Genomic DNA, 25,317 nt, shown 5'->3' with positions numbered 1-25,317 from the left:
CAGGAGAACCAACAGCTCACACAGCAACTCATAGGAGAACCCATATTGCCTCCTTAACACCTCAATCCCTCCCAACACCTCTCTTCTTCTGTACCTATTTATCCTGGCAACCCTCCTTAGGTGGAGCATCTTCTCTCAATGCATGCTGATGTAATCCAGCTGACGTTAAGTTGACCACCAATTTTCAAACCATAACACTATGAGATATGCTAATGGTATTTTGATAGGAATGCATTAATTTTGTATAACAGTTTTGGGAATATGGTCATTTTTACTATATTCATTTTTCCTATTCATGAGCAAGAAATGTCTTTCCATTTTCCAATATCCTCTTTGATCTTTTCTTTCAAAGTACTGTCTTTTTCAATGCATAGGTGTCTTATTTCTTTTGTTATTTCAATTCCTAAGTAGTTTCTTTTTTTCCCTTTCATTTTACGGATGCTATTGTGAAGTGTGTGATTTCCTTTAGGTCTCTCTCAGCGAGTTAGTTGTTTGTGTACAGGAATGTTATTGATTTTTATGTACTGACTTTGTATCCAGGTATGCTACTGAATTTGGTTGTTAAATCTTCAAGTTTTTGTTTGTTTGTTTGTTTTTGGTTAGGGATCAAACTCACAATCTCATGCTTGCCAAGCAGGTGCTTATATTGCTGAGCTAAATCCCCAGCCCTATCTACAAGTCTTTTTGTGTAACTTTTGGAGTTTTTCATGTAGAGTATTATGTTATTCACAAATAATAGTAGTTTAACTTCTTCCTTTTCTGTCCTTATTCCCTTTATTTCTTTCTCTTTTCTTTTCTTTTTTTTTTTTTTTTTTTTTTTTTTTTTTTTTTTTGTCTTTTTCTTTTTTACCGGTACCAGGGATTGAACTCACGACCGCCTTCTTGCAAGGCAGGTGCTTATGCCGCTGAGCTAAATTCCCAGCCCCTTCTTTCTCTATTCTAATAACTCTTGTTGTTTCCAGAAGTTTGTTTAATAGGAGTGGTGACAGTGATCATCCTTGTTTTATTCATGAGTGTACAGTGAAAGCTTTCTTTTTGATGTTGGCTTTTGGTTTGTCATAGGTAGATTTTATCTACCTATTATTGAGATGAAGAACATCTTTTGCAATTTTTTATAAGGCTTTTTTATCATAAATGAGTTCTGTTTGACCCAGCTATTCCTCTACTTGGTATCTTCCAAAAGCATCATACTACAAAGATATGTATGCACCCATGTTTATAGCAGCACAATTTGTAATAGCTAACTCTTTGAAACATCTCAAATGTCCATCAACTGAGCAATGAATAAAAAAATTAGTGGAATTTTTATATAATATAGTACTACTCAGCTACAAAGAAAGATAAACTCAAGGCTTTTATAAGTAAATATATACAAATTGAGATCATACTCATAAATAAAATAAATCATACTCACATATGTAAACATTGTATTGTCTCCTTAGTGTAAGAAACTGAAATAGTAGGGCTGGGGATTTAGCTCAGCAGCATAAGCACCTGCCTTGCAAGCAGGCAGTCATGAGTTCGATCCTGGTACCGATAAAAAAAAAAAAAGAAACTGAAACAGTAAATCAGATTCAAAATGTATGATATATATTGTGAAAAGGGAAGAAACTGCTCAAAAGGAAAAAACAACTGAGATGAAGGAAAGGAGAAGAGAAAGAAGGGATATATATATATATATATATACACACACATACATATATGTACATACACATAAGACAGCTAAGATAATTGTACCACTAATTTCCATTAGTTCTATGATAATAATGGTTTGTGCTTACACTGTTTGAAAAATTTTTCAAATTTCTGAACATATCTTCTAATCTGAGCAACTGTTTTGAAGATAACAATACATAATATATTAACCATAGTTAATCTCCTGTTACCTTAATTTGAGATTCTATACCATTGTTTTTATTATTTTTCTATTTAAAATTAAAAAATTAAACTATGTGTGCTGAAGTCCAGAATTATTTCACTAACAACACCGTCTAGTTCCAAGCCTGCATTCATTTACCTGTAATCATACATTCCAAACTTATTCTGACATGTAGTACTTTCTTTGCATATTAGATTTTTGAGTCATCATAAGGAGCTTTAGAGGAGCAATATAAACTTTTCTGGTTTTCCTGAGAAATCCTTCCTTCCTGCAATCCAAAGATGTAAACTTGAATGGGGAATGCAATAGGAAATTTTAAAATGGTATTAGGTAAAATGGGCACAATTCATAACATTTTGGTGAGTATACTAGGAAAACTACTGGTGTTTCTGGTAAATTATTTATATTATACAATGCTTTTTATTATGAAAAGTTTAGATAAGGGTTGCTTTGGGAGGTTCAGTACACATTATGGGTATTTTCATTATTTCTTGTAGGAAAATAGTCTTGATTTACAAGCAACTATAATCATAAACAGTCCTTAAGAACAAATTGAGTTTACAAGTGACGGGTCCACTGTAAATGGAAATAAAAGACAAAGATACCTGTTTTATGAGAGTCAGGATCCACAGAGCAGGAAAAGAGGCTGAGAGGAAGAGTCTAGGTCCATATATGATCCCTCTGGTTGCACTATCATTATCTCCATCAGATACAAGAAGTGTGTTTTACTGATATTCTGTACATCTCTCAAGACAAAGAAGTTATTAACACATGTGTATCACCTGGACCCAGGTCATTTTTTTCTAGGAATGTTGATAGATGGACAATTTCATCGAGTGATGAGCTATGACAGGGCAAGTGGGGCTCACAGTATTAAGTCTTTTCTTATCCTCATCCCAGGAAGTGATCAAGTGAAACAAATGCCAGACTCAATTTAAGCAAGTATTCTGACTTTTATATTCAGAAATATGTTTATCTTCGAAATTAGGTATTTTCTGGAAAAAGGGTGAAGTTTCAGGGAGTTGGAAATACTGCTTTTCTTTACCTTTACTCTTTTCCAGAATATTACTATCATTTTTAATTTCTTTAATTACACAAAAATTCTTTGCTTCTTAGGGGCCTTATAATCATTTTCCTGGCTAAAAAGAATAGACCGAGAGACTGTGAAAATCTTGGCGATGAAAACGACTGCCTCATTTCTAACAGCAGACTTTATCTCTATTGCATTCTGTCCTAGGGTTCCCTAGACTCACATTATTGTCGGATATCAAGGGATTGATTCTTCCACAGGGCGTTGACCCTGGAATCTTGTAAGCACTTTTGTGAACCTCTTTCTCAGTCAGGGCCCCCTCAATGGAGCAGGAGCCAATCAGCGATGAAGGCGGGCTGTCTGAACCAGCCAATCAGTGGGCCCAGGGAGGAGGGCACTTCCTGTGTCATGGTGCCAAAGGGTACGGCTAGAGTTCTTTTCTGAAAGCCCGTACCTGACTGGACTACGCTTTCCTGTGACTTCTACTGGCTGCAGCCTGCGTTGGAAGGATTCTAGGAGCCTCTACGCACACGATGGTGAGATTGTGGGATGAGTGCAGGGACGGGGTGAATCGAGTGAGTTCTAGAAGGAGGGGGCCAGAGTGAGCTATGGCAGTGCATAGTCTCTGCTTGCTCCAAGCGAAGGTGTTCCTCTGTCCTTTTTCTGCTTTGCTCAGACAGGGGCCGTTCTGGGTCCACAGCATGCTGTCCCCACTATGACACTGCCAACCCAGAATACCTTCTAGGGCGACCCTAGGTACAGCTGTCTCTACCAGGTTGAGAGCTGGGGCTTTGGAGAAACCCTGGGTTCTGTATAGTACTCAGCAATGAAAAACAATTATCACTTTAATTATTTATGTGAGACCTCTGCTCACAGTGGTGTTACTGCATGAACAGTTCTCGTGGACTCAAAACATTGAGAAATGTTTTGTAAACCAAAAGGAGGCTGTTAGGAGAGATTTTATTGGAAATAAGAACTTAACTGATTTCCATGAATTATCCCGAGTGGCCATATAGCTGCTCACAGAATCCAGAGGTAATTGTAGGTAAGCAGAGCACAGTAGCTGCTCAGTTGCTTAGTGAGCACCTATCAAAGATGTCTCTGGATTTAAAACAACCACCTTGAACTCAGGATCTCTAACCAATTTCCTCTGTATGCACAGTTTAAAGAAGACTGGGATTTTAGAGAAAACTGGTTATTTTGTATATGAAGTTTCTGAAAATTCAGGAACTTAGTAGGGAGTGACTACAACTCTTTGTTTTAGTAGGGAGGTGGCTACAGTCCTTGTTGGGCAGAAAGTTTGCTTGGTCTAACACTGTAAGTAATTCTGTTCTCCTTTTAATTCTTATAAAAATGTATAGTTTCCCAACTATCTCGAGCCCTGCCCTAGCTAGGCACCTGATTTGTACACAAATAAAACAAATTGTCATTTATTTTTAGACCATTTAAGTGAGACTTTCCGTAGAGTTAGAATGCTGTGAAAGATGGAGCAGGTATTAGTTTATTACCAAGGGAGGGGAAAGTGTTTCTGCTAAGGAGAATTTTTGAAAAGACTGTTAAACCCACAGGGAGAAATGCGTTGAACTGTGCCTTCTACAGGGACAGATATATGTGATTTTGGTACAATTTGAAAGGGAAAGGGATTTCATCTCTAAAATAATTGAAGTACTCTGTGGACTGTTTCTACACATCATTTTTAAAACTGAAATAGTGATTGAGATGGACATTGTAAAAACAAGTATTCAGTCTGGTGTGGTTGTGCACAACTGTAATTCTTGCACTGAGGAAGCTGAGACAGGAGGGTCCTTGTGAGTTCAAGCACCCTGTGCTACAGAGAGTCCATGCTCAGCCTGAACTACATATTGAGACTCTGTCTTAATAAACAAACAAAACAAGCAAAAAAAAAAAGTTTTGAATTATTAGTAAATTTCCCTAGTCTGTGTCTACAGGCATATGAATTAATTGAATAAAAGATTTTTTGAATAGATAAGAGCAAAGAGGAGTAAAAAGGAAGTGGAAATCAGGAAACATTGGAGAGATGCATAAGTCAGCAACTATAACAATAAACTCCTGACTTCAGATTTGTCATAGTGTTACAATAAATGAAGAGTTTATTATCTCAGACTTGATCTGAGTTTCCCATCATAGGTCACAGGCTTGAAGAGTTGAGAAGACCTTAGGAATGGACAAATATTTCTTCACTTATTCATTACTTATCAACTCATCAAATCATTTTTGAGGCAAAATTTAAAATTAGGAAACTAGTCTTGTTGCAGATTTGACGATTGTGTAGGCAGCATCTTTGAAGTAGAATGGGAAGAAGTTTCTCCTAGATACAAAAATTCCAAGATGTTTTTGATGTTTGTTTTTAAATAGGGACTGACTTGGGTGATTTACCCTAAGCTACATCTCCTCAAATTTCTTTCTTTCTTTTTTTTTTTTCTTTTAATTTTTGGGAGCAGGTCTTGCTAATTTGCACAGGTCATGGAAAACTTTTGATACATTTTCCACCTGCTTCCATTTTGGGATGATAAACCCATGCCACTTTGCTAGTTTAAAACTGAAGTTCTTTCTTTGTTTTTTGTTTTTTATCGGTACCAGGGATCGAACTCACAACTGCCTGCTTGCAAGGCAGGCACTTATGCCGCTGAGCTAAATCCCCAACTCCCGAAAATTAAAGTTCTTAAATCACCAAGATTTACCAAGACTTCAGTGCTTTGGGTAAAGTAAATATCACTGAGCTATTATGGAGCACACCTAATGACGTCCACCCGAGAGATGAGACAGGAGTATTATATCACCAAGCACAGCCTGGATAACTGAGTGAAACCCTCTCTCAATATTAAATAAATATTTTGGGGTATACCTCCACTTTAAACTAACTTGTGTAATGTTTATGAGTCCTTGAGTTAAGTCAGTAGCAATGAAAAGGAAGGTATTTAGTGCAAATCTCACATTTAGTTTTGAATTTTACTGGTTTTTCACACCAGGGGTACATGCTGCAATACTTTCTTATGAATAGGGATAGCAGTAATGAGTCTCTGCTCTCAGAATCAGGGCAGCACAGGTGGACAGCTAGTGATTTTAAAGAATCTCATATTCAATAAAATGCACACATGATATATTTAACATTTTATTATGAATTTCACTTTGTGTTAGGGAAATTTCCCCAAGTACAGATCACAATTTGTGTGGTAAGCAAGTTTAAAAGATCCAAGGCTTACAAATGATGTTTGCTTGATCAGATATATTAGTGCATATCAAAACAACTTAACTTTCAATTTGCTTACATTTATCAAGATATTTTCTCTTTCAAACTCAGGTAGTATCTGTAGACTCCTTGTTACTCTTCATATGATCCTATGTAGAACATGACGCTCAGCAGATTGTTTCCTGTTTGGTTTGTTTTTGTATTTATTATGAGATAGGATCTCCCTGTGCAGTTCTGGGTGGCACTAAACTCACATGTTGCATGGGCTGGCCTCACACTCAAAGGATGCTCCTGCAAGGATGCCTGCAATGAAAAAGAAACGGTTCTTTACTGATAGCAACGTAACCTGGTACAGCCACTTTGAAAATCTGAATGGAGATTTTTCAGAAAACTAAAAGTACATTTGACTCAGCAATTCTTCTTTTCCCAAAAGTGTTAGATATCATTCCTCAGAGATGAAAGTAAACTCATGTTTATAGCGGCACAATTGATGAAGGCTAAATATTAGATTCACTGTATGTGTCCATCATGAGATGAATGCTTAAAAAACAAATAATAGTTATACACCATTCAGTATTACTTTGTCATAAAATGGTGCAAACTTGAGTTACTGGTGGGAAAATGTGCATTGAGACCATAATATTCAGTGAAGTAAATCTAATATGTAGTCTTAAATACTTCATGGCTTCTCTCATGTGAGGAACTCTCATGTGAGGAACTATATAAAGTGAAAATACAGGAGAGATGCTAGGGAAAAAGAGCAAAAATAAATTTATTATAAGTCAGCATGGACGATGTACCTAAAAGTGTACCTTGAGTTAGTATGATTTTCTTCTGAGTTCTTTTATGGGTTTTCCTGTTAGTCTTACTGTTTGTTAATCAGTATACATGATAATTATCTTTGTAAAGATATTTGACATATCTTTACAAAGTATATGATTAAATAAATGAATATAATGCTGGCAAAAGAAAAAACTTGGAAGAGGAGAAAAAAGAATTGAGATTTCCTATACACATGTACCAACTCCCTACAATACATGTAGTCATTTTATACTGTGCACATGTACTAATAAAAATTAAAACTTAAAAAATCTAAGAAAACAAAAAAGAATCTTAGAAACTCTTGGGCTGTAACCTCTAGAATATGGCCCAGTAATATAGTATGTGTAGTATTTTATTTGCTGAGCTGTCACAGGCAACTGAGCCTATCCATACCAAGTTTGTCTGCAGTAAACTTCTAAAATGTTATTATAGGTCCTGTAACACAGCTTGAAATCTGTAATTTCAGTCATATGGTTTGATTCAGACTCAGAAAGATTCAAATGTAGGGCACTTACACTTTCTAGAGGGAATAGGATACTTAGAATGTATTATGAAACTGACTACAGGCATTACTTGTGTAGTGTACTGACGTAGTTTTAATAGGATGAACAGAACATCGATCACTAAAAGCAGCACCTGGGGCCTGTACTAAACTGCATTACTAGAGGAACCAATGCACTGGAGAAATAGACAATTCATATTTGATTCTTGTCATTTAAAAATGAGTTTTTGACATCTTTGATTTATCATGACAAAAATTCTTTCATTGCTTTACATCCATGTGCAGCATCAAGTACTCTTAGCTCTGACAAGCTGCATAGTGTTGTAAGCTTCACATCTCACATACAGATTGTGCATTTATTTCTGAAGATATGACTCTTGCCATAAAGCTGATTTTGGAAAATGTATGCTTTTTCATCTGCAAAGATTTGAGGCAATCAGAAAATAAATACTGTCTATGAAGAGTATCTGTGAAGGGCATGTTTATCAAAAGAAAGACTTAGTTTTTGTATTCACAAATTGTGCTGTTTCCACTACCTAAGTAAAACCACTTACCCCATTTGTAAATGTGTTTAGTGTTTCTCTGTGGATGACTGCCTTGTAAGCCATAAAACCAAGAGATATAGCCTTCCTCACAACAAACAGTAAGCTTGCCCCCTAGACAGAATAAAAAGGGGAAATGAAGACTCCCCATTTTTCTGTGGATGATCCCTGTATTTGCCAGTGCATTTGGATGTTGGTCTCAAGTTACTTCAGGGTTCCACATCAATTCTTCATCCTTCCAATGGAGATTCATCATCAGGGAAGGAGCTTGAGGGGGAGGAGCCACGCAGCAACTGTAATCAATAGATCATACCATTTAATCTCACTCTGACACTCAGAGCTTACTAATATCCTAGGCATCTCTCACACCAACAAATGTGACCATAGAATTCCAACCATCAAGGTGAGAACATCATTTTGGAGAAGGTAATATGTGTAAGAGAAAAACTTTCAAACTGTGAGGAAGAAAGAAAATATTGTGGTGAAATTCTGTGTTGCATTCTTAGTTGTTCCAGCCTCATCACAGGGTAGTAATTGAGAGGGTTACACTGCAGCTGTCACTCTGGCCTTCTTCTATGACTAGTTGTTAGAAATTTGGATTTCATTATAACTTTGGAGGAAGCAAGTTGCCTCTGTGAGGCACTTGAAAATGTTAATTTTATCTTGATTACATTAATACTGCTAGCATTATAGAAATTCGTTCATTTATTAAATAATATTCCTTATTTGCATGATTTATTTTCTCTTTGGAAAAGATTATCTTGAGAAATAATGGATAAAAAAAACCCGGAAACATGAAACTAAGCGTTTCATTCAGTTTTGTGCACTCTGTCTACATTGGGACTTTCCCCTATAGTCCATGGTGTTCTGCCAATGCCTGTCCCCAGACTCTTTAGTGGATTTGTTGATCTTCTCTCTGTGTCTTTGAACCTGGAAGTTCCACAGTAGTGGAGCTGTGATCCCATTAACAGGAACAACAAACATAAAGAGTTTAGTAAGGAGACATAAGCAGCTCTGCAAAGTTTGGAGCAAATCCTGCTTCAAATCAGCACAGCAGCAGGCTGGTCAAGTCAGTATCCCTGGGAAAAATCCTGGGCAGGCAAGGGATTTTACACTCTGCCAATTGGGCTTCTATGAAGCAGACAGTGTATTTTCTTTATTTTCCTTCTGGCTCAGTGGATGGAATACCAGCTAGCGTGCATCTGTGAGGATGAGTTTTGGTTGTGTGAACTTTCAAATGAGATATGCAGACTAGATAATAGAATCCTCTTCTTCAGGAAGCTAAGTCAAAAGCTCACAAAGTGATGCTGAGAGACCCCCAAGCGCACTCAGCCTGACTTGCTCTGTTTGCAAGGAAGGGACCTGGGAGACCTCAGTCCCTAAGAAGATGATTATATAAAACCAATTGACAAAGATAAGAAGTTTTTTGTTAGAGGCTGGGGATTTAGCTCAGCAGCATAAGGGCCTGCCTTGCAAGCACACGGTCGTGAGTTCAATCCCCAGTACCGATAAAAAAAAAAGTTCTTTGTTGGAGGCATAGGTTCTTGATGCAAATAGAAGAGTATACAGTCTAGATTACCAGCTACATACCTGTTTCTCCCAGACATTAAATGAAACATATTCTGATTTCTTCCAGAGATGTTTAACATCAGCTACATAATGAATTGGTATTTCATTTACATGTGGCTCCATAGAAGACGGCCTTTGTTTCCTGAGATCCATTGTCATTCTCTCTACTAACCATACATTGTCACAAAAGATGGAATATGAGTGTTTTGTGTATTCAATGCAAGCTATCACCTTGATAACAAGGTGCTGAACATTGTCTTCTATTACCTGCAGAGCTATAATTTTTTAAAGGTATTGAAGGTATAATTTGTAAGTGACACAGTATTTTGTTTAAGTTTTCCTTTTTGTGGGGGGAGTCTCACTTTGTAATCTTGATTGTCCCTGAAGTTACTACATAGCTAGGGCTGGACTTTGAACTCATGGCAATCCTCAAACTCATGGAATCATCCTGCACATTAGCCTCCAAAGTGCTAGGCTTCCAGGCATGTACCACCACACATGGTTGAAGTTTTCCTTCTGTAATTAGTTCTTAATAACTGTGTGATATCTTCATTTTTATTGTGTTTAATGCATTTTTTCCTATTTTTCCCTCCTTAATCTCCTTTAGCCAATCCTAGGATTTCTTATGTCTGAATGCAAGGTGATCATTTGCTGTCACTGAAGTGTAAGATGGATAATATGCCACCCTTCTATTACCATTGTCCGTATACTTACTCCAAGAATACTGTTTTTTCATTGGCATTTTGATTATTACTCATAACATTTTTTATTGGTACATTTCAGATATACATATTGGTAATATGTGTGTGGTAACATTTATCATAGGGAATTTGTACTTGCACATAGTATATCCTGCTTCTTATTTTTTCCCCATTCCTCTCTATTTCTTTCACATCCTTCCCATCTTTATTACAAAGTCTTTGCTCCTTACATTTTTCCTTCTATACTTTTTTCTTCCCTCTTTCCTCCTCCTGCTCCCCCTCCCCTTGTTCTTCACATCTGAAAACTTTTTTCTTGGATTCCTCAAAAAATGCAAACTGGAGGTTCCATTTGACCCAGATATTCCCCTTTTTCTTATCTTCCTAAAAGAATTAAAAAGATCATACCACAGCAACAAGTGTACTCTGATATTTATAGTGGCACACAGTTTGTAATTTATAAGCTTTGGAAACAGCCCAAATGCCCATCAACAAATGAATTCATAAAAGCAAATGCGGTTTTCCTATACAATGGAATACTACATAATAAAGTTGGAAAAGTTTGAAATATTTCTAGCTAAATGGATGGACCTTGAGACCATACTCTTAAATGAAATAAATTGGACAAATCTGTAAAGATCTCATGGTTTCTCTGATGTGAAAAGCTGGACATGGTAAATAAGGACCAATATACATACACCTTATTTAATGTTCAGTTAGGTCTTTTCCATGAAATCAGATTAAAATTACAAAATGCTACCTAGGTATGATCCAAAAAAAAAATGACTGAATTCTGTGAATAATTGAATTTGAAAAGATATATAATCTAAGCTCTATCAGAAACATTAGCTATCGCCCCCCCCCCCTTTGTGGTGATTTTCAGACTTCCACTACAAGTTATGATTTAGAAATAGTGCACAAATACAATTTCTGTAGCACTGGTACCCTGTGGTAAAATCAGTGCTATTCTGTTGTTGCTGTAGTAGTGAATTGAAATCTAGCTTCAGAACAGCTATGTGAAAATATGTGCATATACATGGGTGTGCTGACTGCAAAGCATGGATTTAATATTTGAAAGAATCAATCTCAGTTCAGCTTCTCCAAGTCAGCAGTTTCATGGTGTAAGTGTCGACCTTCTTTGAGATAACTTACATGTGATTATTTAGGAGTCACTGACCTTGGAGGATGTTACCGTGAACTTCACCATGGAGGAGTGGGCTCTGCTAAATCCATCCCAAAAGATGCTCTATAGAGATGTGATGCAGGAAACGTTTATCAATATTACTGCTATAGGTAAGGATAATATCATTTTCTCTGTTCTACAATGAGAGAGCATTATTAGTTCCTTCTGATTGTATAGATTCATTAAATACAATGTGAAAACACTTTGAACAAATTTAGTTCTGTTTATATTATACCATGAATCTAATTCCTGTCTGCCAGTTTTTATATTATAATGTAGTAACTTCATGTATTTCTTTGACTACAATTCAGGAATGGCCTGGAACAACCAGCAAACTGAAGAAGAATACAAAAATTGCTCAAGAAATCTAAGGTAATTTGCATTCATAAGGAAAGGGAATATTCCCCCAAGAGTTGATGTGTGAGCAGAAATTTTAAAACCATGGAAAATGAGATAAAATAGTAGCCATTGTTCATTTTCTGTTATTTGGTTCTAAATGCCGTGTAATACTTTCATTCTCTTGAATGGTTTTATACTATTTTGTTATGTTTGATACTATTGTATGTGAAGGTATGCTGTTTTAAAGAAAGAGACTTTACAGTAGCTACTGTTAATATCTGGTTGTCTTGTAAAGTGCTGTGTAGCTTACATTGTTCTGTTTTGATGTGCTTTGTTCTGTCCTCTTTAGTCTTAATCTCTTTAAAATAAATTTTTTTTTAAAAAAAAGAAAATTTAAAACCAAGGGAAGGAACTCTATAGATGAGACCATATTCAAATTTACTTAATCTCACAAAAATTCTCTAGATAAGCATACAGGTTAATTTTGTGTAAACTGACAATTTAATACAGAAACATTCCAATAGAGGAAACTATATTTATGGTGATAGCCAACAAGAGACACTACCTCATACATTGATATAAAAAATTCTTTCATGATCAACATCATGAAAATGTATAAATTACATTTAGATATTGTATATCAGAACATATGAAAAGCATAAATTTTGAGATTTCATAGGATCTCATCTTCAAGTCATGTGCATATACGTGAGATATATGTTACCTAAAAAAAATTGCTAACCTGGAAGCCGTATTCAAAATGCACATGAATGCTAATGTACTAGTACATGTTTGAAAACATTCCCATAGAATTGTGTGCTCATGTTTTAAAATTCTTAGAAGACACCCTCATATGTGGTTGGTAGGAGTAAAAAATAGAATCAGTTTTCTAATCAATTGGCAGATGTCTCAATAAGTAAATTTAGAAATTTACATTTGATCCAGGCAAAGCACCCTATATATATTCTGAAAGGCTGTAAAAGTTTCATATCTTAGCAATACATGTACACATGCTCAAAACAGGGTGTATATAGATATTCACAATAGCTTTGTTTTGGAAATAATTTGCAACACCTAAACTCTTATAACAGCCTAGATGCCCATCATTGTATATATGGATAAAGGGAATAAGGAATATCCTGAGCATGATTCTGCTTTCTTTTAATTCCAATGCTCTGGGAAGCTGAGCCAGGAGGATGATAGCATGAAATTCACTTTGACCAAATGAGTGATCAATGAGGATTTTTCTCAAAGTAATAAATTAGAAGTTGAATTTAATGCTAAGGACCCTATTGTCAGCACTGGAAAAAAAGTGCTATATATCCAGCTATAAAGAACAATAACATATTTTTAGCAAAAAAAAAGATAATACTTCCTCTTATAGCACTAAAAGAAGTAAGTCACACATGGAAAGTGAGTTTCCTATGTAACCTGACAATTTAATACAGAAATATTCCAATATAGAAAACTAAATTTGTGGTGATATGCTTTTTTTATATATAAAAATTTTACATAAAATAGTAAATGTAATTAGGGACTAAAATTAAGGAAAAGCGATAGAGAACATAATTTGTTGGAGATGGAAAGATGACAGGATAAGGAAAAAAGTGGAAAAGATGGGGGATAATGTGTCAAAATGATTAATATATTATACATATGTATATCAAGGACCTAAATGAAAGTAGACCTTATGTTTTGCAAATATATACCAATTTAAAATTCCCAAATGAATATCATCTTTTGGAGAATGAATATTTTATATGCATCCTCTAGGGCATTAAGCCAGTTCATTCTGAAAATTTCTTAGCAGGTACCAAGCCAGAACTTGTCATGGTAAATTATGGTATAGAGACCTTTTTATTGTGATTGATATTTTTGTTCTGTTTTTCTTTACAGAAATGAAGAAGTAGCACAATGCTATCTATGTGAAGCTTGGAATCAACATGAGAAAATATTCCCTCAGACTCCAAATGCCAGTGTGCACATGCAGCAACCTGCATTAAAGCCAACTGAAAGCCTTGTTCATAGAGGGCCCCTGATTGAGGATTTGTCGATAAATGTGCCCATTTTACCTCCCACTGGAGAGAGGCCACATGAGAATGTGAGATTTGGTGACAAGCTGAATAAATGTAATGAATATGGAAAACCCTGCAGTGATTTCCAGTGCTTTCAGGAGCATGCAAGAACAAAGACTGGAGAGAAACTCTATCAGTATGACCAATGTGGGAAATCCTACTCTGAACTTAGTGAAAGAACTCATCCTAGAGAGACCATTGCAAGTCAGAAAATTGTGAAATCCTCCAGCACTCCCAGTGGTGTTAAACTCCATGAAAGAATTCACACTGGGAAGAAGACATATGTATGCAAACAATGTGGGAAAACCTCCAGTACTGAAAGTTGTTGTAAAACTCATGAAAGTTTCCATAAGGAAGAGAAACCTTATGTTTGTAAGCAGTGTGGAAAAGAATTTGCTGATAAGTCTGTATTTCATAGACATAGACAAACCCACACTGGTGAGAAACGCTATGTATGTAAGCAGTGTGGCAAAGCATTCAGCAGATGCAGTAACTGTAAAATACATGAAAGAAGTCACAGTGGGGAGAAACCCTATGCATGTAAGCAGTGTGGAAAAGCATTTAACATTTACAGGACCTGTCAGCGTCATGAAAGAAATCACAGTGCAGAGAAAACCTTTAAATGTAAGCAATGTGGGAAAGCATTTAGCACTCACAGTTACTGCCAAATACATGAAAGAATTCACACTGGGGAAAAGCCCTATGCATGTAAGCAGTGTGGGAAAGCATTCAGCAGACAGAGTAACTGTAAGCTACATGAAAGAATTCACACTGGGGAGAAACCCTATGCATGTAAGCAATGTGGGAAAGCATTCAGGATATACAGTGGTTATCGACTCCATGAAAGAATTCACACTGGGGAGAAACCCTATATATGTAAGCACTGTGGGAAATCATTCAGCCAATACACTCGCTGTCAAAGCCATGAAAGCACTCATACTGGGGAGAAACCTTATGTATGTAAACAATGTGGGAAATCATTCACTACACACCGTTACTGTCAAATACATGAAAGAAATCACAGTGGGGAGAAACCTTATGTGTGCCTGCAATGTGGAAAAGCATTCACTGCAAAGAGTTATTATAACATACATGAAAAAATGCACACAGGGGAAAAATCTTATATGTGTAAGCAATGTGGGAAGGCATTTACTACACATAAATATTGTCAAAAACATGAAAAAACTCACACTGCAGAAAAGCCTTACGTGTGCAAGCAATGTGGGAGGGCATTCACTATGCTCCAGTATTGTCAAAGACATGAAAAAACTCACAGAGGCACGAACCCCTATGCACTTAAGCCATGTGGAAAATAATTTTCTAGTGGATCCTCATTTTATATACATAGATCTTGCACTGAAGAGGAGCTCTATGTGTATAAACAATGTTGAGAAAGCATTCAGTGTGCCAAACTTTTATCAAATATAAGAAAGTCTATATATATATTTTGAAAATTCCGCATAAAGACCTGTACAAATTAAAATTTTAATGTCAACATTTTTTCTAAACTTTTTTTTAGAAACTATACTTCTAGTTGGAAATATCCTACAATATATTCCTTCTGTATTGTTCAGTAAATTAGTTGTAAATATCTGAACTATGTATCTGTAATGTTTATTATAAAAAATATTTTTGTGTGCACTGATGTTTTTTAACAATGCATAGTATCTTATAATTAAACAAGATGAATTATGACATTCCTCACTTCCAAGTAGGATTAATATTTATATAGTTTTGATTTTATTTTGCTTTTACTATTGGGAAGTGTAGACCACTAAAAAATAAGTGTTACTGATTTTAATTGATAGACTTTACCAATAACTTTAATTTTAATTTTCTTGGTATATATACTTCATAGTCTGTGTAAAAAAGAATTTTATATTTGATACTATATATGTGTGATGTATTCATACTTAGAAATGTGAACATGTGCTTTTGAAATATTCAGTGGTTTTCCCACAGCTTGTAGATTAGCAAATGTTTTGTTTTTCATATGCAGTACATAATATAAAGAAAGATTTCTTTTCATAATGCTTATTCCTAACACTTCATAATGAACAGTACAACAGGTTTAAAAAGACTTAGCCAGTATTACATCTGTCAATATTATACTGCATTGGAAGCATATTAAGGAAGAACTGTTAAAATTTAACAATTCTCATTTCTGAAGCTGATCATATTTGTATTTAGAACCACTTTGTACTACCCATTCTGCGTTCCTTGGCCTTCATTAAGTATCTCAGTAGGTCTTCGTTCTTTCCCTGGTGTGGTTACTTTCTGAAGGTTGTGAACCATTTGATGTTCTGCCTGGATTGGATTATTACTAGTTCCTGTTGATTTTAACAGTGGCATGATGATACTAAAAGGCTCCCTAAAGGATCTTCTGCACTCCCAGTATATTATTTTCTCCATTGTGGAATAATAGTCTAATTTTCCCTTGACAGTCTGGATCAGTCACCCTTTTAAACACTGGAAAGCTTCCTTTTCAGCTTGACTCATAAGGAGAGTGAAATGATCAAGGAGAAAATCTTCATTTGGAGTTCAGTGGTATCTTTGTTGTGCTTCTTCTACAAGCTTTCCCTCCTCTACAACTAAGACTTCTTTCTAAGCTAGCAGAACATATGATACAAAAATTTTGCTGCTAGGTGACTATGGATTATGGTAAGTAATACCATTCCTAGTTCTTCCCTCTATTCTTGAACACATGAGTCCTGGCTATGGGAGACAAAGAACCAGAGTGGATGCAGACTCAAAGCATATACAACTTTTTGAAGAATTGTGCCCCAGCCCTTAAAGCTATTAACCAGTGCTGCCATTGTGTCTTCAAAAGACCATCCCACCTTTCTGTCAATCCAGCTGCTTCTGGATGGTGAGGAGCATGGTAAGACATCTGAATTCTATGAGCATGAGCCCATCATCTCACTTATTTGGCCATCAGATTTGTTGGGGTCTAAGGTTATGCTGTGTAGGAGTCATTAATGGTGAATAAGGCATTACGTGAATCCATGAATGGGAGCTTTACTGGAAACCTTATGTGCAGGGAAGGAAAATCTATTTCCAGAATAAATATCTATTCTAGTAAGTACAAAGCACACTCCTTTCAAGATTGAATGTCCAATATAATCAACCAGTCATCACGTTGAAAACTGATCTCCCCAGGGAATGGTGCCATATTGGGGAATCATTGTTAATCTCCGCTATAGGTAGATGGGACCTTTAGCAGTGGCTGTAGCCAGAACAGCCTTGGTGAGTGGGGTTGATGTCACTGAGCATGAATAACCTCCATTCTTGTCAAACTGCCCTCAATTTTCATAAGCTGAGCAATGAGTTGACAATAAAGGGGTGGCTAAAGAGAGAAATTGACTAGAAAATGTGTCAGCTTGCCCACTTTGACTATTAAAGTCCTTTTCTGCTGGGGTCACATTTTAGTGATAGGACCGTCCACATACCTCATCTCCAAATATCTTTGTCAACTATTTTCTGGTTATGTTCCTCTACATTTCCTAACACCCACCTAGACCACTGGCTACAGGCCTTGAATCAGTGTATCATCGCATATCTGGTCATTTTTCCTCCCAGACAATATACTACCAAATGCACTGCCCAAAGTTCTGCCCATGTGAAGATCTCTCTTCACCCTTGTCAATTAGGGATGTCCTGGAAATTGATTGTAATGCTGCAGGTGTCCACACACAAGTGATTCCTGCATAATATACCGAACCATCCACCTACAGCCATTTTTCCCCTAATGGCTGATCATTTGGTACACCCTATGAGGTCATAGGTGTATGTGGAGAAATATAAAGTGATAGAGCCATGAAACATCCTCATGTAACTTACTTGTGTCCTCTAAATACACTCTACCTCTATGGTATATGTACCATTCCCATTTAATGACAGATTTGCTGTGCATATCCAACATAGGACTCACTGGGTCAGATAATAGCCAGCTCATGATAGGCAGTTCAAGTGGCATTCTGGTGTTCTGAGTCTTTATCAGAGTCTCCCATTAAGTATGGTTTTTGCATTCTAAGACTTCTCCACAGGCTAGGATCTTCAAGTCTTCACAGCCAGAGTCCAAGTCTGTGCCTTAGGTCACACCATCGTGACACAACCATACACATCAAGAAGCATGCTTTATTAATATTCTGTACATCTCTCAAGCCAAACAATTTTCAAACAAGAGTGTATCACCTGACTCCAAGTAATATTTTTTCTTCTAGGTATATATATGTTGAAAGGTAAAAAATTTCAATCTATGATGGGCCCCTAGAGTTTGGGAAGCTTAAAGTCTAAAACCCTTTTATATTCCAGCCTCATTACCATAAAGTGATCAAGTGGATCAGGTATGAGCCTCTTTATCAGAAATTGTTCTAGAAAAAAAACAACAGCGACAAATCATTCTGGCCTTGCAACAAGTCTTTCTGGCCTTCTTGCTTTGCTCTTATGTTTATCTTCAGGATTCAGGCTTTTCTTAGTGATCCGGGATGAAATGTTAAATTTATGTGAGGGAATTGGAATGTTTGGTTTTCTTTCATTTTACTCTTTTGCAGTACTTCTATCATTTAAGTCTGATTTGTTCATTTGGACAATAATTGTATTCCTGTTAGGGGCCATATGTTTATTTTGTCGGATGGATATGAATAGACCAAGAGAGAGACTGAAAATCCAGGCAATGAAGATTACTGCCTCGGACACAACAGCAGCCCCTCCCCAGGATTCCATTCTGACTGCACACGTGGATTCCTGATGTTTTGTGTCACCAGGGGATTTACTCTTCCATAGGACAGCGAACCTCTGAGCACACTTGTGACCCACTGTCAGGAAGAGTCCATTGAGTCCATCAAGAAAACCAGGGTAGCTCTGTAAAGCCAGGAGTAAAGCAGTCCTGAGTTCGATCCCCAGTACCGATAAAAAGGAAAAAGACAAAAAAAAAAAAAAAAAAAAAAAGAGGTGAGATTGAGATGGGCCCAGAAGTTCCAGGGTTACAGTCTCCTTTTGAGCTCCACGTAGGCTGGGAGAGCTTTGTTCCACTTGTCACCCTCAACTCAGCCGGCTGGCAATGGAGCAGGAGCCAATCAGCGATGATGGTGCAGCTGTCCGCTCTACCAATCAGGTGTGCCGAGGTACAGGCATTTCCTGTGTCATGGCGCCACAGTGAGCTCAGTGTTTGCATTGGTGGGATCCCCCAGCTGACGAAACCCCCTTTTCTACAATTTCTCCTGGCTACGAGCTTCGTTAGAACCATCCTGGGAGAATCTCAAGCCAGGCAATGGTGATGTTTTGGGACACGGGCTGGGGATGGGATGCAGTCCGGTGCGTTTTTGGAGAAGGTGCACAGAGCCAGCTCTGGCGAGCTGTAGCCTCCCGGCTTAGCTGTACATCCTGAGGTCTTTCTGGTCTGTTGCTGCTGCATCACCTTTTCGTTCTTCGCTCAGGCAGGGACCATTCGACATCGCCAGCGTTCTGTCCCCTCAGACACTGCCAACCCAGAATGCCTCCTTGGGGGCCCCAGTCGTAGTTGTGTTTCCACCTGGCAGGAGACTGCAGGCGCTTTAGGGAAACCCTGGATTAAATACTTGGCAATGAAAAAGTCACTTTAACTTTTTTATGTGAGGCCTCTATTCGCAATGACGGTAGTACGTAAATAGAGTTCTTCATGTGGTCTTACACTCTGAAGAATTAGGTCTCCGCCCAAAAAAAGGTTGTTAGGAGAGATTTTACTAGAAATCACAATAGCGCCCTGATTTCAAGGCAGTATGTCGAGTTGGTACCAATATGACCACTCAATCGATAGTTAATTGCAAAGAAGGAGAGCCCAGTAATTGCTCAATTGTGTAGTGACCACCTATTACAGATGGATCTGTGGATTTCAAAAAACTTTGAACTGGAGCTCTCCAATTCATTTTCTTAACACACAGGGCATTAAGGAAACTGGAACTTTAGAGAAAAAGTCGTTTAAATTTTTCTATTCTCTCTCCTTCCCTCTTTCTTTTGTTTGTTTTCTGAGACAAGGTCACACATTGTAACTCAAACTGGCCTTGAACTCACTGTGTAGCCTAGGCTGATAGGGAATTTGAGGTGATCCTCCTGCCTCAGCCTGGGATTACCGGTGGGTTCTTCCATTCTCATTTTAATTGTCAAAATGGCAAATTACCCAACTCTGGCTCAAGGCATTTCCCTGCTAGGTGCCTTATTTAAATGCTAACTAATCATAATATTCTTTACAATGAGACTATTTCAGTGAGGCATTCCATAGAATTCACAATACTGGGGCTGGGGATTTAGCTCAGCAGCATAAGCGCCTGCCTTGCAAGCAGACTGTCGTGAGTTCGATCCCCGGTACCGATAAAAAGGAGAAAGACAAAAAAAAAAAGGAATTCAGAGTACTGAGCCAGGTGGAAGTTGAGGTAGGAGAATCCTTGGGAGTTGGAGGACAATCTCGGTTACAAAGTGAGTCCATAGCCAGCATAAGTTGCATAGCAAAGCCCTGTCTCAAAAAAAAAAACCACCAAAAAACAACAACAAAAAGAATTTAGAATGCTGAGAAAATTGGAGGAGAAAGTGTTCCTGCTCAGAACAACCTCCTGAAGGGGCTGGATACTAAACCCATACTGAGAAAAGCATTGAAGTGGGGCATCTATAGAGACATACACAGTATGTGATATTAGTATGAGTGGCAGGGAAAAGAGGTGTCATTTTTGAAAAAGTTGTTGTAGTCCATAGAATGTTTCAAGACATTACGTTAAAAATTGGAACACTGGTTGGGATGGACTCTGTATGAAACAAGGACTGAAGTAGGGATGGATTCCCATGGTGAAGATGTATGGGCATATGACTGAATAGAATGAAAAGGGTTTTTATGCTTAGGCAACAACAAAGAGAAGTAAAAAGGAAACAGAATTTCTTTCTTTTTTTTTTTTTTTTTCTTTTCCCTTTTTTATGGGTACCAGGGATCTAACTCACGACTGCCGGCTTGCAAGGCAGGCTCATATGCTGCTGAGCTAAATCCCCAGACCTGAAACGGAATTTTCGAGTGTGGCAGAAGTCAGATTGCTCTTCCTGTGACTACAAGTAAAGGATTGTCTGCTGTTTTCGTCCGAGATTGGGTCACAGGTCATAAGCCTACTGAAAGAAGGATAATTTAGTAACAGATAAATATTTCTTTTGTGCTCACTGCTTATCTCATCTAATCTTCTGTAGGACAAAATTAGAGACTAGGAATTGATCTTTTTCACTGTACAAGGACTGAACTCAGGAATTTTGCACTGAGCCACATTCTCCCAATTTTTAAATCTTTATTTCTTAATTTTAGAATCCATTTGTTACTAAGTTGCCCAGATTTGGGACAAATTTTGATAGTATTTTCACCTCCTTAGTGGTTGGGAGCACAGACATGGGCCAGCTTGCTAGATTAAGATTGGGATTTCTACTTACTTTATTTATTTATCTTACTTTATTTTTGTCTTTTTGAGACCTGGTCTCTGTAAGCAATTCAGGCTGACCTTGTGCTGACTTTGTAGCTCAGGCTGGTTTTGAATTTGTAATTGAATGCTGGGACACAGGTTTCTGCCACCACGCCCAGCTGAGACTGGAATTTTAAAGTCACTATGATTTACAAAGATTTCAGTGCTTGTGTAAAGTAAATATCAGTGAGGCCTGGTGCTTTACACCTTTAATGTCAACCACTTGGGACACTTGGACACTTAGGGGTATAAATCACCAAGCCCAGCCTAGATAACCGAGCAAGATCCTTTGTCAGTATGAAATAAACATTGCAGGGGTACATCCACTGTAAACTACCTGGTCTAATATACAGTAGGCCATGAGTTAACGCTTTAGAAATGAAAAGGTTTTGAGTAAAAATCTTATATTTAACCACCTCAAAATTTATTCCTCTTTCACAGTGGTAGCCCATGGCACAAAGCAGTACTTCCTCGTGAAGGGGGATAATGAGTCACTGCTCTTTCAGAAATAGGACACCACAGGAGAACAACCAGTGATTCACAGTGTACTGCATTCAATAAACTACATGATAGATTTAGTGTTTATTATAAATTTGGAGTCGTGTTACATAAACATCCCCAAACACAGATCAAGGTGTGTGTGTAGAGCAAGTTTAAAGAATCTAAAGCTTATCAGTGATGTTTCTTTAATATGTTTTGTGTCTTTTCAGTATATTTTACCTTCAGTTTGCTATGTAGATCAAGACATTTTTCCTTTGAATGTGGAGTAGCATCTGTACTTTTCCTCCAAATCTTCATACAGCCCTCTGCAGAATATGGCTCACAGCAGATGGTTTTTGTGTTTGGAATGCTGTATTAACCTTTCTCCTTAGTAACCAAAAGAGGAGAGCAGTATACTGTTTGAAAGAGAGTATTTGTTTGCTTGCTTGATGTATTATTAAGAAGCGCCTCCTTCGTAATACTATTTGGCACAAGTTTTCCTTTTGTAGTTAGTGAATACTTACTTTATGATATCTTTCTTTTCCTTGCATTTGATATATTTCATTCATATGCTTTGTCTTATTATCCTCCCTTACACCATCCTTGAGGTTCTTGTATTTGAATGCCAGGTAATCATTTCATGTCACTGGGCCATAATATTCCACCTTTCCCCTATTTTCATTGTCCATAGACTTGCTTCAATAAAACTTTGTTTTCATTAGTATTTTAATTATTTGTAAATCTTACTTAATGTTCAATTAAGTTTTTTTTTTTTTAGTGAAACCATGTGCAGATTTCAAAAGACAGCCTAATTACAAAGAAAGATGGCTCAATGCTATGAAAAACGAGATTTGAAAAGAGATATAAACTATGGCCTTTCAGAACCCTTCATTAGATACTTGTCTGCTTCTGTGTTTCGTGAGTGGCAATTTGCACCTCTCTCCCTGAGCTTTGCTTTAGAGACTGCACAGGTACAATGTAGGTGACTGTAGGACAAGCCCTGCCACTGTCCTGCTTTGCTTTACCACTGTACTGCAATCTACCATGAAAATTGTTGTGAAACTACTGACCTATATGTTTGCTGACCATGACACGGAATCAGTATTTGAAGGAGGAGTCATCACAATTCAGCTTTTTATGAAAGGAGTTGTGATACTTCAAGGTGTGATTCTGAACCTTGAGGACCCTTGTCATTATTTAGGAGACAGTGACTTTTGAGGATGTATTTGTGAACTTCACCACGGCAGAGTGGGCTCTGCTGAATCCATCCCAGAAGAAGCTCTACAGAGATGTGATGTGGGAGACATTTATGAATATGAGTGCTGTAGGTAAGGATGACATCATTTTCCATCTTCTGTAAACACAGAACATTGATTTTGTTCTCTCTGATGTAATTCAGTTAAGTACTGTGTTATAATATTTTCAACTGTTTCTCAAGCCTTGTTACATTACACCATGAATTGAGCTAGAATCTATTAATATTTATAGTGCCTTTTTATATTTCTATGTCCATAATTTAGGAAAAACCAGGGATAACCAGCAAATTGAAGAAGAATACAAAAATTATTCAAGAAATTTAAGGTAATTTTCACTCACAAGGGAAAAACATATTCAAGAGTCAGTTTATGAGCAGAAATATTACAACCAAGGCAACCAAAGAAACAACCATGTTAAAATTTATTTGGTCCCACAAAAATTTCTAGCCATGCATACAGTTTTATTTTCTATAATCTAATCTAGTGCAGAACTGTACTACTCTCAGCAACTGAGACAGTGGTGACATTATGTAACTAGTGACAATATCTATTAGGTAATTATAAAAAATTCTTTCATCATCCTCATGTAAATGCATGAAACTGCATTTCAGCTTCGTATATTGTCATATGTCAAAAAATAAATAACCATCAATGTACAGATATCTTAAAAATTAAAACATAAGTTTCTATTTGATCCACTTGTACCTCCTGAATATATTCTGTAATGAGATAAAAACCATCAAATTTTAATGATACATGCATACATATTGATGTTCAAAGCAGGGCATTGTTGGTAGTCACAGAGGCCAAGCTCTGGAAAGAGCCTCCATGGCCTTCCTGAATGTCTGGATGAAAAGAGCATGGGACAGGCTTAGCCAACTTGTGCATCTTTTTTAATCTCAGCCTGTGGGAAGATGAATCGGCAGGATGACAACTCAAAGTTCAGCCTGGCCTAAGTAATAGTAAGAATCTCTCTTGAAATAAGGAATAATAAAACTGGATATGAAATTCTGTCCAAAGACCTGTGTTTACTTCTAATCAATGAGAAAATATACTATAATTTCAGCCATAAAAATGAATGATTAAAAAAAAAAAGAGTGATTTCCTTTGTAAAAAAAAAAAAAAAAAAAAGATGGGGTTCCATTCCATAATGATAAGTGAAATATGTCACATACAAGGTGAAATACCACGTGTTTTCTCTTTAACAAGAAATGACAAATATATTTAGGGAATAAACTAAAGTGGAGGTGATACAAAACAGAAAACCTGACCTGTGGAGATAGGCAAGATGATCACTCTATGGAGAGAACGAGAGCGTGATGGGGGAAGAGATGGCAAAATGATAAATACCTGATATACATATGTACCCATCTCCTAAAAAGAAACTAGATATTACATATAGGGATCATATGCCAATTTGAAGTTCTCAAATGAAACAGTCCTACTAAAAACGAGTCTTGTGAAGGTATCCTTCAAGGCATTAAGTTGATTCATCATTTAAACTTCTTAGCAGATATAAAACCAGACCTTATCCTGGCACATAATTATTTCTATGGGGACCTTTCTCATTGTACTTGATAATCCTTGTCTTTGCGCTTTGCAGAAATGATGTAGACAAGTATTTGAGATTTGAAGAGAAGCTATATCAGCATAATGAACTCGGAAAAGCTTGCAGTGATGTCCGGTCCTTACAGAAGCATAAAATGAGAAAGACTGGAGAGAGACCCTATCAATATAAGCAATGCGAGAAAATTTACTCTGATGTTAGTGAACAAACTCAGGCTGGGAAGAAGACTTTTGTAAGTAAGAAAAGTGTGAAAGTCTCCAGTACAAAAAGTGGTGTTCAAATCCATGAAAGAAATCATGGCGTGGGGGATCTGCATGTATACAACAGTGTGAGGAAACTTGTGTTTCTTCACACCATGTTCAAGTACATGAAAAAAGTCATACTGGAGAGACACCCTATGTTTCTAAAGAATGTGCAAAAGCATTAGCTCATAGTAATTCCTTTCAAAAGCATAAAGTAACTCACACTGGGAAGAAACTCTCCATATGCAAGCAATGTGGGAAACCTTTCACTAAAAAGAGTAAGCTTCAAATACATGAAAGAATTCACACTGGAGAGAAACCCTATATATGTAAGCAGTGTGGAAAAGGATTTGTCAGTAATTCCACACTTTGTGCACATCAAAGATCCCACACTGGGGAGAAACCCTACGTGTGTAAGCATTGTGGGAAAGCATTTAGCAGTAACAGTAACTGTCA

At 37.0% G+C, this 25,317-nt stretch overlaps 2 protein-coding genes across 3 annotated transcripts; both read left to right on the top strand.

The window, feature by feature from the left end:
- The first annotated feature begins 3,308 nt into the window (after positions 1-3,308).
- LOC100719767 (zinc finger protein 709-like) lies at positions 3,309-16,229 on the top strand. The gene is made up of 5 exons (XM_013149360.3): positions 3,309-3,445; positions 4,174-4,226; positions 11,420-11,546; positions 11,748-11,808; positions 13,672-16,229. Exons 3-5 carry the CDS (start codon positions 11,459-11,461, stop codon positions 15,164-15,166), a joined length of 1,644 nt encoding a protein of 547 aa, XP_013004814.2. The 5' UTR covers positions 3,309-3,445; positions 4,174-4,226; positions 11,420-11,458; the 3' UTR covers positions 15,167-16,229.
- Positions 16,230-18,993: 2,764 nt separating this feature from the next.
- Positions 18,994-25,088, top strand: LOC100720330 (zinc finger protein 136-like). Of its 2 annotated transcripts, none has more exons than XR_010049046.1 (4): positions 18,994-19,125; positions 22,575-23,124; positions 23,317-23,377; positions 24,656-24,719. XR_010049046.1 is itself a non-coding variant. In XM_013149361.3 (4 exons), exons 1-4 carry the CDS (start codon positions 19,123-19,125, stop codon positions 25,044-25,046), a joined length of 582 nt encoding a protein of 193 aa, XP_013004815.2. In that variant the 5' UTR covers positions 18,994-19,122; the 3' UTR covers positions 25,047-25,088. The 2 variants fall into 2 exon arrangements, 1 of the variants encoding a protein (XP_013004815.2); XM_013149361.3 differs by having other exon boundaries at positions 22,998-23,124; positions 24,656-25,088.
- The last annotated feature ends 229 nt before the right edge of the window (positions 25,089-25,317 follow it).

The sequence above is a fragment of the Cavia porcellus genome, unplaced genomic scaffold (genome assembly GCF_034190915.1).
Source record: "Cavia porcellus strain 051 isolate PalLab524CR breed Dunkin Hartley unplaced genomic scaffold, mCavPor4.1 scaffold_8, whole genome shotgun sequence".
NCBI classification, from domain to species: domain Eukaryota; kingdom Metazoa; phylum Chordata; class Mammalia; order Rodentia; family Caviidae; genus Cavia; species Cavia porcellus.
The sequence above is the reverse complement of the archived record's forward strand: the minus strand, read 5'-3'. Positions and strand labels throughout refer to the sequence as shown.